The sequence below is a fragment of the Pteronotus mesoamericanus genome, unplaced genomic scaffold (genome assembly GCF_021234165.1).
Source record: "Pteronotus mesoamericanus isolate MK-2021 breed Mesoamerican mustached bat unplaced genomic scaffold, CSHL_Meso_final contig_657, whole genome shotgun sequence".
NCBI classification, from domain to species: Eukaryota; Metazoa; Chordata; class Mammalia; order Chiroptera; family Mormoopidae; genus Pteronotus; species Pteronotus mesoamericanus.
The window spans coordinates 23,282,737-23,298,469 of NW_026555229.1; the positions used below are offsets into that span (position 1 = coordinate 23,282,737).

The 15,733-nt window shown below is 56.4% G+C and overlaps 2 protein-coding genes across 2 annotated transcripts in view; one reads left to right on the forward strand and one right to left on the reverse strand.

Annotated features, from left to right (window-relative positions):
* Nucleotides 1-15,733, forward strand: part of DOCK1 (dedicator of cytokinesis 1) — a 383,329-nt gene that overhangs the window by 150,608 nt on the left and 216,988 nt on the right. Inside the window, exons 26-27 of the mRNA XM_054581689.1 lie at nt 1,449-1,576; nt 3,260-3,355. Coding sequence (XP_054437664.1) covers nt 1,449-1,576; nt 3,260-3,355 — 224 coding nt within the window. The remainder of the gene's footprint in view (nt 1-1,448; nt 1,577-3,259; nt 3,356-15,733) is intronic.
* Nucleotides 11,684-15,733, reverse strand: part of INSYN2A (inhibitory synaptic factor 2A) — a 28,699-nt gene continuing 24,649 nt past the window's right edge. Inside the window, exon 3 of the mRNA XM_054581688.1 lies at nt 11,684-11,867. Within this exon, the coding sequence (XP_054437663.1) occupies nt 11,684-11,867 (184 nt within the window). The remainder of the gene's footprint in view (nt 11,868-15,733) is intronic.

The window sequence follows — 15,733 nt, forward strand, 5'->3', positions numbered from 1 at the left end:
CCCATTGCCGCCCCACGCGGCAATTTCTTATTCGTCCTGCTTCCTACAGGCAGCCTCCCTGGCGCTCATGTCCCAGGTCAATGCTTGCTCCCCACCACCCCCCCCCCCGACCCCAGGATGCTTATGTGTTCGGTCAGGAGTCTGGGAGGCCAGAGAGGCTGCGGCTCGATGATTCTAGCATCAGTGTCACGTCATGAGACCAGTCCCCTGTCCTCAGCGTCTAGGCTGGGCCAGACGCAGACCTTCCGGTCCGCCTTGCCAGGGGTGCCTTACGCCTCATACCTGTGGGCAGCCTGTGCCGTGGTCCCCATGTTAGAGATGAGGAAACCGAGGCTCGGGGCGGGGGTGGGGGCCGCCAAAATGGTCCTGCCGGGAAGCTGGCAGCGTCACACCAGAGCCTGAGCTCTGAGCCTCCGCACCCTGTCCCTGGGCGGGCCCGAGCCAGCAGACAGGGTCCCCGAGGGAGTGGGGACCAGGTGGAGGGCTGAGCAGGCGCGAGCTGGTGGAGCGCGGAAGCGGTAGGAGGCAGCGGCGGGTTGGGGGCGCTGGAAGCCGTGCCTGGCGCTCCTGGGGCTCCTGGGGCTGCGTTTGAGGCGCTGCAGCTGGAATCGTTTTTGTCGTGAGAAGTATTTTGTCCAAAGTTGCAAGTCACTGAATTTACAGGTGCACAGAATTAGTGAAAACTCCAGCATGTGTCGGTGTTTGTATCTGTGCACATGGGGAGATGTGTGTTTGTGTGTGTTCTATACACATGCACAGTAATTCCTTGTAATCCACGGTGGGTGCCTAAAACGGCGGATAGACTGACGCCTGGTATATAGTATTTCTTTTCCTAGACATACACTCGATGATAACGTTTAGTTATGAATTAGGCACAGTAAGAGAGTGACAATGATAATAGTGAAAAAGGATAATTATAAAGATACACCGTACCAGAAGTTAAATGAACGTGGCCTCTCAACATACCTCATTGTACTGAACGTACCGCACGGATGTGCTGGACAAAGGGCCGATTCACATGCCAGGGGGGACGGAGCCGCACTGGGCGAGGTTGCGTCCCGCTGCTCAGAAAAGCACATGATTGAAGACGTGTGGATTGTCTCTTTCGGGGGTTTTCCATTTACTGACTTTGGACCGGGGTTGACCACGGGCACCTGAGGCCGCAGAAGGCGGGTGGTGGATGGGGTGGCTGGGGCACGGCTGTGCGTTCCTGTGTATTCACAGAGAGACCCGTGCGTGTGCACCTGTGAGTTGTGTGTGGAAGTTACATCGCAACCTAAGTGACTTCCTCGTAGCCCAGCCACCTGACCGTCTCCAGCTGTCAGTCGGCGGAATGCAAACGCAGCGTCCTTGCGAACGCTGTGACGACCTGTTAGGGAAGTGCATGTGGTGTCGGGGGTGGCGGGAGGCGGGGGGCCTGCCGCTGACCAGCACCCCTGTCCCTGCAGACTGCAGAGAGATCCTGCTGCCCATGATGACGGACCAGCTCAAGTGCCACCTGGAGAGACAGGAGGACCTGGAGGCCTGCTGCCAGCTGCTGAGCAACATCCTGGAGGTGCTGTACAGGAAGGACGTGGTGAGTGGGGCCGTGGGAGCCGCCCGTGCCTCGCGCACGCCCCGCCTGGGGCGCACACGCCCTGCGGCCACGCCAGGGGGAATGGCCGTGGCTGCATGGCTTACCCCCTCTCAGTCAGGTTAGCCCCACAGATGATTTATGTCTGAGGGATGCTAATTATGTCACAGTGATTATTCTTCCTCATCAAACGTATTTCTTTTTAAGTGTCTTTCCTATAACTTCTCAGCTAAACACCGCCCAAGACTTAGATTTTAATTCTTAAAGCCAGACAAAGGCCTGGCTGTTAAGAACTGGAAATAGACAAGTGGAGGCTAATGACCTGCATTCTTTCAGTTCTTCTATTAAACTGATACGTGCACATTGGGACTTTTCCTTCCTTTTTTTAAGTCGCCGGTTTTTCGGAGAGTTTTCGGAGAGCAGCGTTCTCCTCCTCTACTGGGTTCCTCTTCCCGTGGGTAATTTCTTCCTGGGCTTCCTTAAGCTTGTTTTTATTTTTTAAATGGTATTTTTTAAATGGCATTTCCTTTTGTATTTCTAAATTGTACGCTTATTCCATTGACCTTTTTCTTTAAACAGCAGTTAGCACCAGCACATGTGGGCAAGTCGGACTCTTTGCTTCCCTGCCCCCAGGGTACCCACCCTGTATGTCTGTGCACATGTGTGCTCACGTGTGACAGCATTGGTCCCCCAACGTGTCTGCCAACGGGTACAGGGCTCCCCTGTCTGTCCTGAGCACCACACAGGCTGGCGGGGTTTTCACGTCAGCAGGGTCAGCTCATAGCTCTGTCCCACCTGGCCCCCGACACACTCGCAGTCTACACACACACAGACACAGACACACACACACACAGACACACACACACACACACACACACACACACACACACACACACACACACCCCCGCCCTGTCCTGCCTGCGTCCTCCTACCTGGCTCCCTTGGAACCTGGTTGGTGCCCTTGGAGACCAGAATAAACTCACCCTCAGGCACGGCCTCTGAAAGCTTCCGGAAGCCTTCATTCACCCAGGGGCCAGCCTCCAGGGTTCCAGTCCGGGGCCCAGGGCGTCCCAGTTTTTATTGGAGATAATTTGGCAGTAAAGGGGCTCCAAGCGGCCAGCCTCATGCAGCAGGGGTGGCGTGGCCGGGCCGGGCGCGGACGTCACCTCTTTAAGTCCACTCAGTCCCATCGCACGTGAAATACGAGAGGAGCGCTCTCTTCCCAGCGGGTCCTACGCCCGTGAGCTTCGGTGGTTTGCTGAGGGAACGTGCGGACACCCTGCTCCGTGGGCAGGCTCCCCGAGCGGCCGGCGGTGACCCACGCAGCCCTGGCGGCGCCGCCCGCCTGCCTGCCTCCGCACAAGGGCCGCGGCCGCCGGAAGACTCATCAGCGGGCTAATCAGGGCTCCTCAGCATTATGGCGTTTAAACAGATTTGCTTTCGTTTTTAGGTTTGCTTGAATTCAATTACTATGATTCTATACCAAATTATCGTTAATGGACTGTAATTAATAAAACTGCTTGAGTTTCTTTGTGAAGGCTTTTGCCTTTGATGGGGACCGTTTTTCATCTCACAGGGTCGCTCGTGGGTTACTCTCCGCGGGGGAAATGGGTTCGGTGACAGGCCACCGGGTGGGCGTGCCGGTGGCCGGCCTGGGCGTCGGTTCTCACCGGTGTGTCTCCCCAGGGACCGACGCCGAGGCACGTGCAGGTCGTCATGGAGAAGCTGCTCCGGACAGTGAACCGAACCGTCATCTCCATGGGGCGGGACTCCGACCTCATCGTAAGTGTGCGGCGGCGGCGGCGTCGCTGGGGGTTCCCTCGCAGCCAAGCCTGCTTCCCAGGAATGCCATTTGCTTCCCAGCCTGAGCGCCCACCGGGTCCTTTTCCAGCCGTCTGTCGGAACTAAGCTTATTTTACTTCCACGTCGCGGTCGGGTGAGATGCATTTAGTTGCCTCTTAAACCGTGCGCATTTTCCTCAAGCTTAGAAGCACGTGTCAAGGTTGGAGGGTGCACCAGCCAACCTTTTCGAGACGGAAGCATTTGGTTCTAATTTTGTTGTCACTTACTTTTCGTGAAGGATGTGTGGTTTTGTCTAAGTCCTCGTTCTTCTGGCTGTTCCTTTCTACATACTTACATTTAAGATGCCATGAATAAAATTTTCTGACAGACCTTAAGAACCAATTAAGATGCTCTAACTTAGCTATTTTATTTTTACTCTAATGTATCATAGATGTTTCTTCTATACATATTATTGAGGCAGACAATGGTTTATTTTTTTTTCCAGGAAATTCCTAAGAATAATATAAAACTTGTGTTATGGTGCTTTTATCCCAAAGTTGACCACTTTCCTCCTCACCCCCATTATTCTAAGTTTGGTTTCCTCGGCAAAAGAAGCGCCTATAGGGCCCATTTAATTTCTTTCATTTCTGCTACATGTTACTACTTAAGTTTGTTGCCACTTCAAAAAAGTAGCTTTCCTAATGAGCGAGCAGCACGCCCATTTAATTTCTTTCATTTCTGCTACATGTTACTACTTAAGTTTGTTGCCACTTCAAAAAAGTAGCTTTCCTAATGAGCGAGCAGGGTGTGCTGTTGAAGCCCCCACTGGCTGTCCAATTGGCACAGCTGTCTTCCTCACGTGCCCTTAGCTGCATGTGCATGGCCTCGACAGGGACTGAGCAAGGCGACCCGGGTGTCTCCCTCAGCATGGTGCCACGTGGTGGAAGGAGTGGCGTGCGGGCTCGCGTCCTTCTGCCGAGACCCCGTTGGGTGGGCTGGGTCAGCCAGGCTGTGGGCGCATGCTGATGCCCGCAGGGCCACAGCGGGCGAGAGGCGGGCTCCCAGGGTGGGCAGCTGTGGAGGTGGCCGGAGGGAAGGCGCGTGAACTGCAGAGGTGGCCCTGCCTCTGGTTGGGGGCTGGGTTCCCTGAGTTTGGGCCCCGTGGCCACCAGGCGAACTGGGAGAGGAGGAGGGCGGGGAAGCCTCCACATGTTGGCACAGGTCCTTGGAATTGGAGAGATGGTGACCTGTGCTTACAGCTCAGCTGGTGGACATCACGCAGGGGGCATGGAACACGGCGGCATCTCTCGGGCCATGGGATCCGGGATGCATAAGGGAAACCACTTGCGTCTCGAGCAGAACGGTTACGGCGGCAGGAACGATAGGTGGCCCGCTGCGCGCCCTCATGTATGTACTGGCTGCCGTGAGACTCGGGGGGCGGTTCCCATTGAGTCCCCCCTTCTGCTTGCCTGGGCCACCGCAGAAGATGCCCTGCAGAGACGAGAGCGCCTTCTGCATCCCCAGCCAGCCTGGCAGCTCTGAAACGCAGCCCGGGTTTGGTGCCGGCGCTGGCCGCCTCGTCCCTCCCGGAAGGCGGACGCTGGAGATGCTCATCTCAGTGGGGTCCCGGGGGTTTCCAAGAAGCCTCTGGACCATGCCCAGACCGGGGGTGGCGGTCCAGTGTCCGGGGCAGGAAGCGCCTCTTCAGTGCCCACCGTCCTGTCACTTCTGTGGGCCAGCGCCCGGGACCTCTGCAGGCAGAGCGGTCAGAGCAGGAGCTGGGGGCCTCGTTCCTGAGCGGCTTGGAGGCAGCTGTGTGTCGTGAGGAGCCCTTGGGAGATCCTTGGGGACAGCCCTGGCCCTTCCTGAGAAGGGTTATGACGGTGAGGACCCACAACCCAGCTGAGTGCGTCCCTCCTGCCGAGTGGTCGGCCGTGGCCCACGGCGAGCGGCCCACGTCTGGGCCCTTTCCCCACAGTCCCGGCCTCCCCCCGCGAAGCCCCGGGGCAGGAAGTGGATCCGGGCCTCCTCCCAACCCTAGGCGGACACTCCCCGCTCCAGGGTCACCGGTGTCTGTCATAGGAAGCTAGAAAATGCTGTTTGTAAAACCAGCTAGGCTGTCCTGGAAGAAATCTCAAAAAAACAGTTCTGAATAAGCTCTGACTGTGTAGCGAGCAGGGGCAGCCTCGGTGTGTTTTCAGGATGGGCGTTGGCCGCTTGAAATCAGAATGGTTCCGAAGGATCTCTGAGCCACCAAGGAGCCGCGAGTCCCTCCATGGCGGCCACGGGGTGGGATGATGCCCCCCTGCGGGCTGTGCTCGACCTTGTGCTCCTCTGTAGATTCGCGTCCTCGACGCTGCTCCGTGCGTTTGGGTGGGGGGTGGGAGTGGCGGGGGATAGCCCTGACGAGGGGGGAGAGAACCTAACCGGCGGGCTTCTGGAGGGGAAAACGTCCAGACAACGGCGTGTAGGTCTGTGGGCGGGGGGCACCCTAACCCCCCATCACATCACAGAGGTTCCTCTCCTTACGTGCGTGGTGCCCATTTTTGCATCCGTGGGGTGGAAATGGCGTCACTGCGAATCAGCTTACAAATTCTAAGTTATCTCTGAACTGGGCGTACAGAATCACGGGGCTAAAAGTGTTTTGAGTGGCTGTGGTTCCCCTGCTGATGGCTGGCTTCCATGACGTTGGCGGCAGGAACGCCAGGACCGCGACCTCCTTTTCCGAGGGGGTCGGTGCCGGGCATGGCCGTTGAGGTCTGGCGCTGTCCCCGCCTGCATCTCTAGGGAGCTGAGAACAGGGTGCGTCACGGGGCTTTGGAGGGGCCGGGGCACCCAGCTCGGGCCTCGCCTTTCGCCTGTGTCTAGTATTTTATAAAACACTATGCAGTGGTTGTACATCCTTTGTGTTAGTGTAGTTTAGATCTTTCAGCATCGTTTGAAATGGCCTGTTGGAATACATCTCATGCTTAGCATAAAAATAGGCCTCCATCCTAAGGATTATACTTTCTTAACAAATAGAACTCCCTTTGGCAGGCACGGGAATGCAGGTGGTAGGGGGGCCTAACCGGGCCTTGCTCCCCGAGGGGCCTTGCTCCCCGAGGGGCCTCGCGGGGCTCATGCCGCACAATTAAGATGCTGTTGTCTCTTCATTGCAGTGCCGTTGGATCCTGTAGAATAATGCAGGGGGGGCCTTGCTTCTGTATTGGCCGACTTGGGATTTTATTTTTCTCTCCGCGTTTGAAAGGGATTCTAGGCCCTCCGTGGGAGGCAGTTCTCTTGGTCTTTAGGTGAGTTCTGACCAGGTGACCATGGCCAGTTGGGTGCTCGTCTGTGGGCTGGTGGCCTGAGCTGAGTGACAGGTAGGTGGGGGCCTGGGTCCCCCCCGGCCCCTAGGTCTTTGCTGGAATAAGCGCTCGTCTGCAGAGCTCGGTTGAGAGCAGAGGAAATGAGCGACACACAGGGATAGTCCTTCTGTGACATTAGCTGCTGCTTTCAAATGATCGGATTTACCTTCTGTTAATGGGTCCTTTAAAAAACGTAATCGAGTGAGAAGGACTTTTAAAGATTTTTCTGTGGCCTGGATACACCCCAGAAGACTGGAAATTACCAGTTCACTGCAAGGAAAATAGGGGCCGCCTCAACGGAGAGATTCCTGTGGAAACCCCTCAGGAGCAGGCTCAGGAGAGGCCCACCTCCTGCCTGGTTCCCACCCCTGCCCCGACCCATGACCTCCAGACCTCCTGACCCCTTCCACTCAAGGGAAAGGAGCCACCGCCTTTCCACTCCGAGCGCCCCCTGCTGGGGACTTTCCTGGACGGCCCTGTCACCGGTGGGGAAGACGCCGTCCCTGAGAAACCCCAGCGCTTCCTTTGAAGCTGGCTGCCTCATTCGGAGCCTGGCTTCCTCGCTGGGGAGAGCGTGTGGGAAGAAATGGCCTTTCAACGGACAGTCTCGTCGCCAAATGTTTTCACCAAGACATGCTGTCTCCATGCCCGGCCATTCATTTTGCAACATTTATTCTAACGGCGTTCATGAATCAATGTGCTTTTGGAAAAAAGTGCTATTAATATCATTTGCAAAAGAAAGTGTAACGCATTAGAAAGACTTCCAGTGGGCAGCGCCGGGATTTTCCGTGCGTGTGCTGTCTAGAGAACCTCGGCTGGGACGCTGGGTGATTGATCTGCTTAGAGGATGCGCGGCTTTCAGGAAGTCACCGCACACGGGCGCGCCTGTCCGCAGCGATGGCCACAAATTCACTTGCGTTTGGTGGTGGTGTAGCGGGCTTTCCTGCCTTCCTCACGGGCTGGTGGCGCCGGCATTTTTTCTGGGGAGGCCACTGACTGAAACGACTGCAGGGGAAATAAAACCCACATCATTGCCTGAGACAGACAGGCTGCAGCCCTTGCATAGGCAGACTGAGCCACAAGGGCGCCCCAAGTTAGCCAGGAGCTGTTCCGATGGGCCCTGTGCCGCTTTCCCAGGCTTACCCCCCCCCCCCCGGCCCCTGCCTCTGGAATGTGTGCTGCAGCTCAGGGCACGGCTCGTTAACGCAGATCCATTTCCTTACGGTAAATAAATCGGTTGCCACCTACCCTGGGCTGAGTGTGCCTCTGGTGGTTTGTCTCCGTGAAAGGAGATGGGTCCCTGAGCAAGGCGGCCTGTTGGCTCCAGGTGATGCTGCGCCCCGGGCGCTGCCTGGCTCAGTGAGCGAGTCAAGTCTCGCTCATCAGCCTGCTCCTGGAGACTCAGCACCACCCGCCCCCAACCGGCGGCTGGCTTGGCAAGGGGCCTCGCCGCCTCGTTCCCCTCCCCTCCGTGCCGCCTCCTAGGGCGACATGCGCGCGCCCAGCATGGTGGGGCACATTCTGAGTTGGACCCCAGGGCTGTGCGCCTGCCTGTGCCACGCCCACAGCAGCCCCCAAAGAGAGCGGCTTGGAGGCAGGCCGCTGGCCCGGGCCCGCCTCGCCTCAGGGCTCTGCGCTGACGGACACCTTGGCACCCTCGCAGCATGGGCGGGTCACCCAGAGCAGGGGCGGGTCACCCAGAGCAGGTGCGGGGGAGGGGCGGGCCTGAAGTCCAAGGAGCAGGGCACAGGTCCTGGAAGCCAGTGGCACACTGTCAGAGTGCCCCAGCATGGCACGGTGGTCTTTGTTGTACCGCGTGGCTCATAGGAGAGGGCCTCTGAGGCAGCGGCGGCAGGAGGTGGCTCGCAGGCGGCTACAGAACGTGACCCCCGGCAGCTGTGGGGGCGCATTGGGTCCCACAGCCATTTCTGCACCGGAGTTACACGCCTCCCCGTGGAGAGGCAAGCGCAGTGGGAGCCACCTTGCAGCCGCCGGTGGCCTCCTCTCCTTACAAGTAGACCCTGGTCTTGTGGTGACTAGGAAAAGGGGTGCAGGTCTCCCCATCCCGGGCCCCTGGCGGAACTCTCCCCTGGGTCAGGGCTCAGTCCTAGGCTGGCCTCTATGGGAGGGGCTGGCTGCTCAGCCCAGCTGCGGTGTTGGCGCTCCAGCCAGGGGCGGGGCGAGGGGGAGGGGGGGGTGACGGGTCCCCTGAGGCCGGGGCCGGGTGGGTGGGTGACTGGAGGGAGGCTGTCTCCGTGCAGCCCTGGCAGCACTGTCCCTGGACACATGGGCTTCAGTTGTGTGTCTGAGGTTCTTTAAAAATTGGGTGTCAATCAATCAGCGGTCCTTCTGTGAGCCTGTGCGGTAGCCGGTCTGTGTCCTCAAAAAGCCACCCTGTCGTCCTGGCAGCTGAAGCCCGGGCCAGAGTGTGTGCCTGGTGTGGTAAGGGGGGTCCCCGCGGAGTTGGGCCCCAGCCACCCAGCCAGCAGTGCCCCCGCTGGGGGTGGCCTTGTCTCGCAGCCTCGGGGAAGCTCTCGGCAGCCTGGACGACTTCCCAACTCACCGCGGCCGCAGAGTGAGTTTAACAGCCAAACAAGCCATGATCTTTCATTTTTTTTTTTTATTTAAAAATTAGTAAAGAACTTAGTGACAAGTATAATAATTTAACCTCTATACGTAATGCCATGGGTACATGTACATATGAGGGAACACTGGACTTTTTACCTTGGTTTTTGTATCAAAGTTTTTACTTAAATCTTTCTAAGACAAGACTATTGTCTGTGAGTGACATGTTGCCATTAAACTATGAAATGGCTTTGAAAATAGTTTCTTTATTCTGAAGACAGTTTTTTAAAAATGGGAATGAGTCTAACTTCAGTCTCCTTTTTGACTCTCAAAAATTTATTTCTGTCTAGACTGCTTTCAAACAGGGACGTTACTTTGTTTCCTAGCATGTCCTCTTGTGTAGACAGATTTATAGAACTAATTAGAATGCTGCTTATACCCTTATTTCAATTCATGGAGAGAGTTGGGAATTCTCAAAACACAAGGAGAGAGAACGCGTTGCAAACATTATTATAACTTTAGTTAAAAACAGTATAAAATACACAAAATGCGTTTTTTAAATTTTATGTCAACACGACACAATTGCACTTCCTTCATGAGACGGGCTCATGGTGTCCGTCCTTCTCTTGCACAAAAATATTTCTCACTTCTTTTTACGGATACCCAAGGATTTGTATGCTTGTGCAGTGTTTCCACCAAAGATGTGTGTTTTTCTTTTAATGACAGCATACGTCTGCGGAATAGCGTGAGTAACCCCCAAAGAATGTTAGCATGAAAGACTCGCCTGTTTCAAGCTCGGATCTGATGGCTGATCACTACTAGGTCCTTGGAGAATCAAAGCACTTGGAACTAACGCAGATTCGCTGTTGAGTCAGGAGGAAAACGCCAGGCAAGAAATAGCTCTGCTCTGACCAACGCAGGGAGAGGCCCCTCCGTGGGGGCCGCTTTGGCATCGACTCCATGACATGTGTGGGTCAGCACTAGACTAGACGTGAGACTGTGGACAGAAACGTGAAGACTAGGTTTTCTCGTAGGTGCACAAACTATTCAAAATTTAAGTTGTACCAAAAAAAAAAAAAAAAAAAGGCAAAATGAGGTCCCTACTTCCTATTGTGAAAAGCAACAATTAATAGACAAAGTTCATCCAGAGACCGGGGGTTTGGATTTCTAGAAAAAGATACTTGCAAAGGGATGAGTGAAAAAATAAAGGAACTAAAGTTTATATTGCAATGTGTAATCAAAAAAGAACTCAAGTGTCACTATTTATTTAAAAAATACCTAAAAACATTTGATTCACAGCTTTCCCCTACGTGATTCATTTAGGACAACTTTTACTAACAGGTTCAATGCAGGCGTCACTAAGTTTGATGGCAGCAGCTAAGCAAGACACACTGTCCCCATGGAGGTGGCCTGGTCTTCCCCGGGTGCTGCAAAGCACAGCACGCGGCATGGAGCACCGGCCTGCGCTCTGGGTGACGAGCAAGGTCTCGGGGGTTGGCCTGCAGAGACACGCCCGTGATGGGTGGGTGACTGTATAATCTATTGTGTACCTCTACGTGTGTTTTGGAATTCTTGCCAGAATTGATCGCCTGGCCTTTGGGTATCAAAAGATTAAAAATGAGATCTAAGAAAGCTGAGTGTCCAATAGCTCCGACCCTGTCAACTTGCAGTGGTTAAAGGCATGGCCTGCCGTGGGGGTCCTGGCTGCCGGCCGTTTGGAAAGTGAGCGGTCAGCGCGTCGCAGGTCTGAGACGGGGCGAAGGCTGCTTCTGGGCGCCGCCATGCCGCGGGCACGGGGTCCCCGGGCGGAGCGCTACAGCACATGAAGGCAGATGTACATAGGGTCACATTGTAGAGAATAGTCATGGTCTCCGACCACTTGAAAAAATTGTGCTTTCTCCGGAATTGGATGTGCTGCAAACCACGCTCGGCCCCCGCCCCGCCCCTTTGCCAAATGAAACGTAAAAATGAAGTCCTTGGCAAACATAAGGCTTGCGTTTTCTTCTCGTTATTCTTTAAAAAAAATAAAGGCTTGAAAGTAATCGTGAGTTGTAGCTGTGTGCAGAGCGGCGGCCTGCCGGTTGCAGGCTGGTGACGTGGGGCGCGCCCGTCTGGGGTGGGGGAGCTTTTCCCGGGTCCTCTCTGGCTACCTCAAGTTTCGTTTTGGGTGTTACACCCACGTCCGGACGTGGCACAGGGCAGCTGGCAGGCTGTGACACCGGGCAGCTCGCTCCTGGCAATCACCTGTGAGTACCAAGGCCTTTTTGGTAAGCGGGGGGGGGCGGGGGGGCGGGGGGGGGAGGAGACCCGGGCGCCCGCGTCAGCCCCAGCAGCTAGATCCTGTTCGGTTGGGAAGGGACAGGCATGTCCCCAGTGGGTGTGAAGGGCGGTCTGGAGACGGCAAGCCCCACGAGTCTTAGAGGAACCAGAGTTTCCAGCGTCCGTGCTTTTTGGATTCCGTTTTGGATTTTTGCTTGGGGGTCGCGGAGGACGTCTCCTGCGAGTAAGGCGAAGGGGCGACCTGAGTTTCCTCAAACGTGTGGAGCTTCCTCAGGACGGGCTGGAGTTTGTCTTCTTGCTGCTTGAAGTCCAGCTCCACACTGGAAAGAGAGCAGAGGGACGGAGTTAGTGCTCGGTCTTGCGTGTGTGAAGGTCCCCCCGGAGGGATGCAAAATTTGGGTGACACCCCCCCAGGGGTAACGGTCATTCCTATTGTGTTTATCCTGTCATTTGTGGGCTCCGTATTAAGCACCTGGCTGTAATGTATTTTAGATCCACACCCCGTGACCCTTGAGCAGTGTGGAGTCAGGGGTCCCGGTCCCCCTCGTGGCTGAAAATCTGTGTATAACTTTGGACTCCCCGAAACCTTAACTGCTAATAGCCTACTGCTGACCGGAAGCCTTACTGAGAACGTAGTTTCCTAACACCTCTTTTGTACGCCCAGTGGATTATATGCTAGTAGGCTAGAGAAAATATTAATTAAACCATAAGGAAGAGAAAACAATATCTTTATGGTATTTATTGGGAAAAAAAAAAAAACCCCCGATAAGTTCAAACCTGTCTTGTTCAGGGTCAGCTGTATTTCAAATAGGTTTATTTTCTTGGAAAAATAACGTAGTTGCTTTCGCTGGGAACCTCTGAAGTGTTGTCATTGTGCGCAGTTGGTGTTAAAATATATACAGTCTTGCACAGTGATGTGCCAGCCTGCGCCAGGCCCCATGAACGGCAGCGGTCCACAGGATGGTGGCGACCCTTTTCATCACCTAGTGACATCATAGCCATCATCACGTCATAGCAGCACGTTTCTCACGTGCTCGTGGTGACGCTGGCGTGAGCAAGCCTGCCCTGCCCATTGTATGAAAGTGCATCACACAGGCATTGTGCACAGTCCGCGATGCTCGGCAATGGTGGTGGTTTGTTAGAGATGACCAGGTGGAAGATGATTCTTTTCAGTATGTGCTGTTTTTTTATGAAATTTCTTCGAGGAAGGCCACTTGCTTAGCGTCCTCGCTTCTCAGCTTTGAAACGTCCATTGTTGATCTCCTAACCTTCACCAACTCTTAACGGCCCCCGTGGCTTTGGGGTCGCACCCCAGGTCCAGCGTCCTTTCTGCGGGACGAGCCTCGCGTCCCTGCTGCCGGCCGCCCCGGTGCCCTGCCCTTGCATCCGACGCTGTGTCACGCCAGGCTTCCGGACAGCTCTGCACCGCACTCCTTCCGGGTCTGGTCTGGGTGCCAGACTAAATGTCAGCAGATTCAGTAAAGGTTCAGCGACGATGAGAATACATGAGCTCATAACATTTTCTATCCAGGGAACCGTAAACCATTTATAAACATGAAATCCTATTGATTTAGAGGACCATTAATCCTAGACAAATTTTGACATTTTGGAAAGACAAAACTGCGGAGCTGTATTATCTGGAGTTCTAAAAACAAGCTCTCAAGACCCATCTAATGGACCATTTTATATTTTATATTCACTGTTCCATTTTTCTGGTTGTCAAAGGCTATAGTATTATGGACAAAATTAAAAACATTGTCAAGAAGTTTGTGACCAGTCACCCTCTGCTCCCCAAACAAAGGACCCGTGTTCTCCCCGCTTTTCCAAAGGCCTGTCTCTGGGTCACGCTGCAGGTCACAGGCCGCAGAAGCAAACCTCATGCACGCACGTCCTGCTCGTCTGGAGCGCGTGGGCTGGAGGCATGGTCCCTGCTCAGCAAGTCGGGGAAAGCGCGGCCCGCAGGGCGTGCGGCCTGTGGGAGCGCGGCCCCCAGCTCGGTCAGCCGGGGCCGTGGGAAGGCAGGGGTCCGCCCAGGCTGCCCCGCTTGACCTCGGGGGCCGAGGAGGCCAGACGAGTCTCCCACAGTTAGGGCTCAGCCGCCTTCGCTCTGAGTGGTCTGGTCATGACTGCCCTGACCATCGCACTGAGTGAGCTAAGGCTCTGCTCCCACCCCCGCTCCGCGGTGGTGCGAAAGCTTTCTAAGCTGTAAGGAGAATTCAGACATCGTTTTAGCCGTATTATCAGTTGACCGACCATTTCGTAATGGGGAGAAGAGCTAACAGTGATCAAGATAATACCAATAAAAGAATTCTTCAACGTGGATATTTAACAAGAAAAACAAGACCCTTGGCGTGGAGCCTGTGAGAGATGGCGTCCAAGAGGGGGTGTTAGGTACAAAAAGTAATCTCATCAGCGCGCTGGGCGAATATGGAAAGTGCGCCCCACAGACCATGACCCCGGCCAGAGCCCCACAGGGCGGGAGCTCTCCGTCGGAGGGCGGGTGCCGATGTCTCCTAGGCCAGCCCCGCAGCCCTGGGCGCCTGCAGTTATTGACTTCCCATTAAGCAACTCCTCGGCAATGCTGGTGGTAGCCAATTTATCACACCAGGAACCATGTAATCCCAGAGAAATCTAATCTGGGTTCTTGTTAACAGAGGGACTCGACTTTATCTGTGGACTTGATTCCTGCCCCCGCTCCTCCCTGACAGAGCAGCCGCAGCAGCAGAGGGGAGTGAGCGGGGTGAACGTCCGATGGGAAGCGCCTGCTGCGGCGACCCTGAGCTGTGCGCCCCGCCCCCACCCCGCCCCTCCCCTCTGCCACTTGCAAGTGGCTGTGCCCCCCGCTCGGGGACGAGGCGTGTGTGCCTGCCGGGCCCTTCGGTGGGGACACCGTGTGTAGCTCCGTGCTGCGCTCTTGCCTTCCGCTGCGGGGTTTTTCTCACGGGCGGGAGCCTTGTGCCCAGGTTACCTCGAGCGCAGACGGCTGGCCAGAGGGGGCAGTGTCCGAGGTTAAGCGTGTGGCCTCTCTGGCTGACACAGCAGGGTCCCTTCAGCCCTGACAGCCAGGCGGCCAGGAGAGAACACCCGCTGTCCTGCTGAGAGTGAAGGAATGAGGGGGACAAAAGCCGCGGGCGCCCCTCCCAGGGCCCTTGGACTCCTCCGTGCACACCACCTCCATGTCGAACGCAGCAGGTGGTCTGTCCAGACAGGGCCTGGGCGTGGGGGGCGCCACCCCGGGCTTTCCCACTGACACCCGAGCGACCCCGGGCGTGGGGACAGGTGCCCTGCACGCCGCCCCTCCTGACGCCGTTGCCCCTGTCTCCGTGGCTGCCACTCCCTCCCCTGCCGGGAACACCGTCCAGGCTCCGGAAGGGCTGGCCACGCCTTGCCTGGTCCCCTGGGAACGCTGCCTCCGCGCTGTGTGGCAGCCCTCTGAAGGCTCCCCCGGCGCCGCCCCCCTCCCTGCTTCTCTGCACTCCCCACGAGTGACTCTTTGTTCCCAGATTTTTTCCTCCTCCATCCCCGGAAATGCAGGGGATGCACGTTAACCGGGGACAGTACTGTCCTTGCCCCCAGCTCCTAAAAATTTGCTGAATTAACGAATGAGCGCGGAGCCTTGGAAGGCGCATGCCCCCGCGTTAGCCCCCTTGCCCTGGACCGCTCTGGTCTGCCCAGCGCTTATCCTGACCCCCCCCCTTTCACAACGAGCCCCCCTCCGCCCGCAGACAATTAGGGCCCTTCCCAGGGCAGCAGTACTGGGCTCGCTCCAGGCAGGATCTGGGGCCCCTCCACGCCATTGGCACTTAATCGGAGGAGATGCAGGCACCTCTTCTGCCCGGCGGACGGCTGGGTCTCTCCATGCTCGGCCCCCGTTCCCTGCCTCCCCCCCGCTCCCCGGCCTCGTTTCGGGAAGAGCCTGCGGGGGGACCTGGCGGAGGATGGGGCTCTCCAGGCCAGTGGCTCCTCTGCTCTGCGCAGGGGAGCTGGCAGCGTCCTGTTGTTTGTTCCTCTCACTTGTCCTGCGGGTGCTGCCGAGTTCGGTCAGGGGCAGCGCTCCGCTGCTGTGCAGTTTGGACCGGCCTCCGCCGACTGGTTCCGCACCGGCTTACCCGGCGGGCGAGCAGGCAGGGGAGCGTGTAGGTGCCTCCCGAGCCTGGGCTCCTGGCCTCATGGCCTCTTAGGGCTC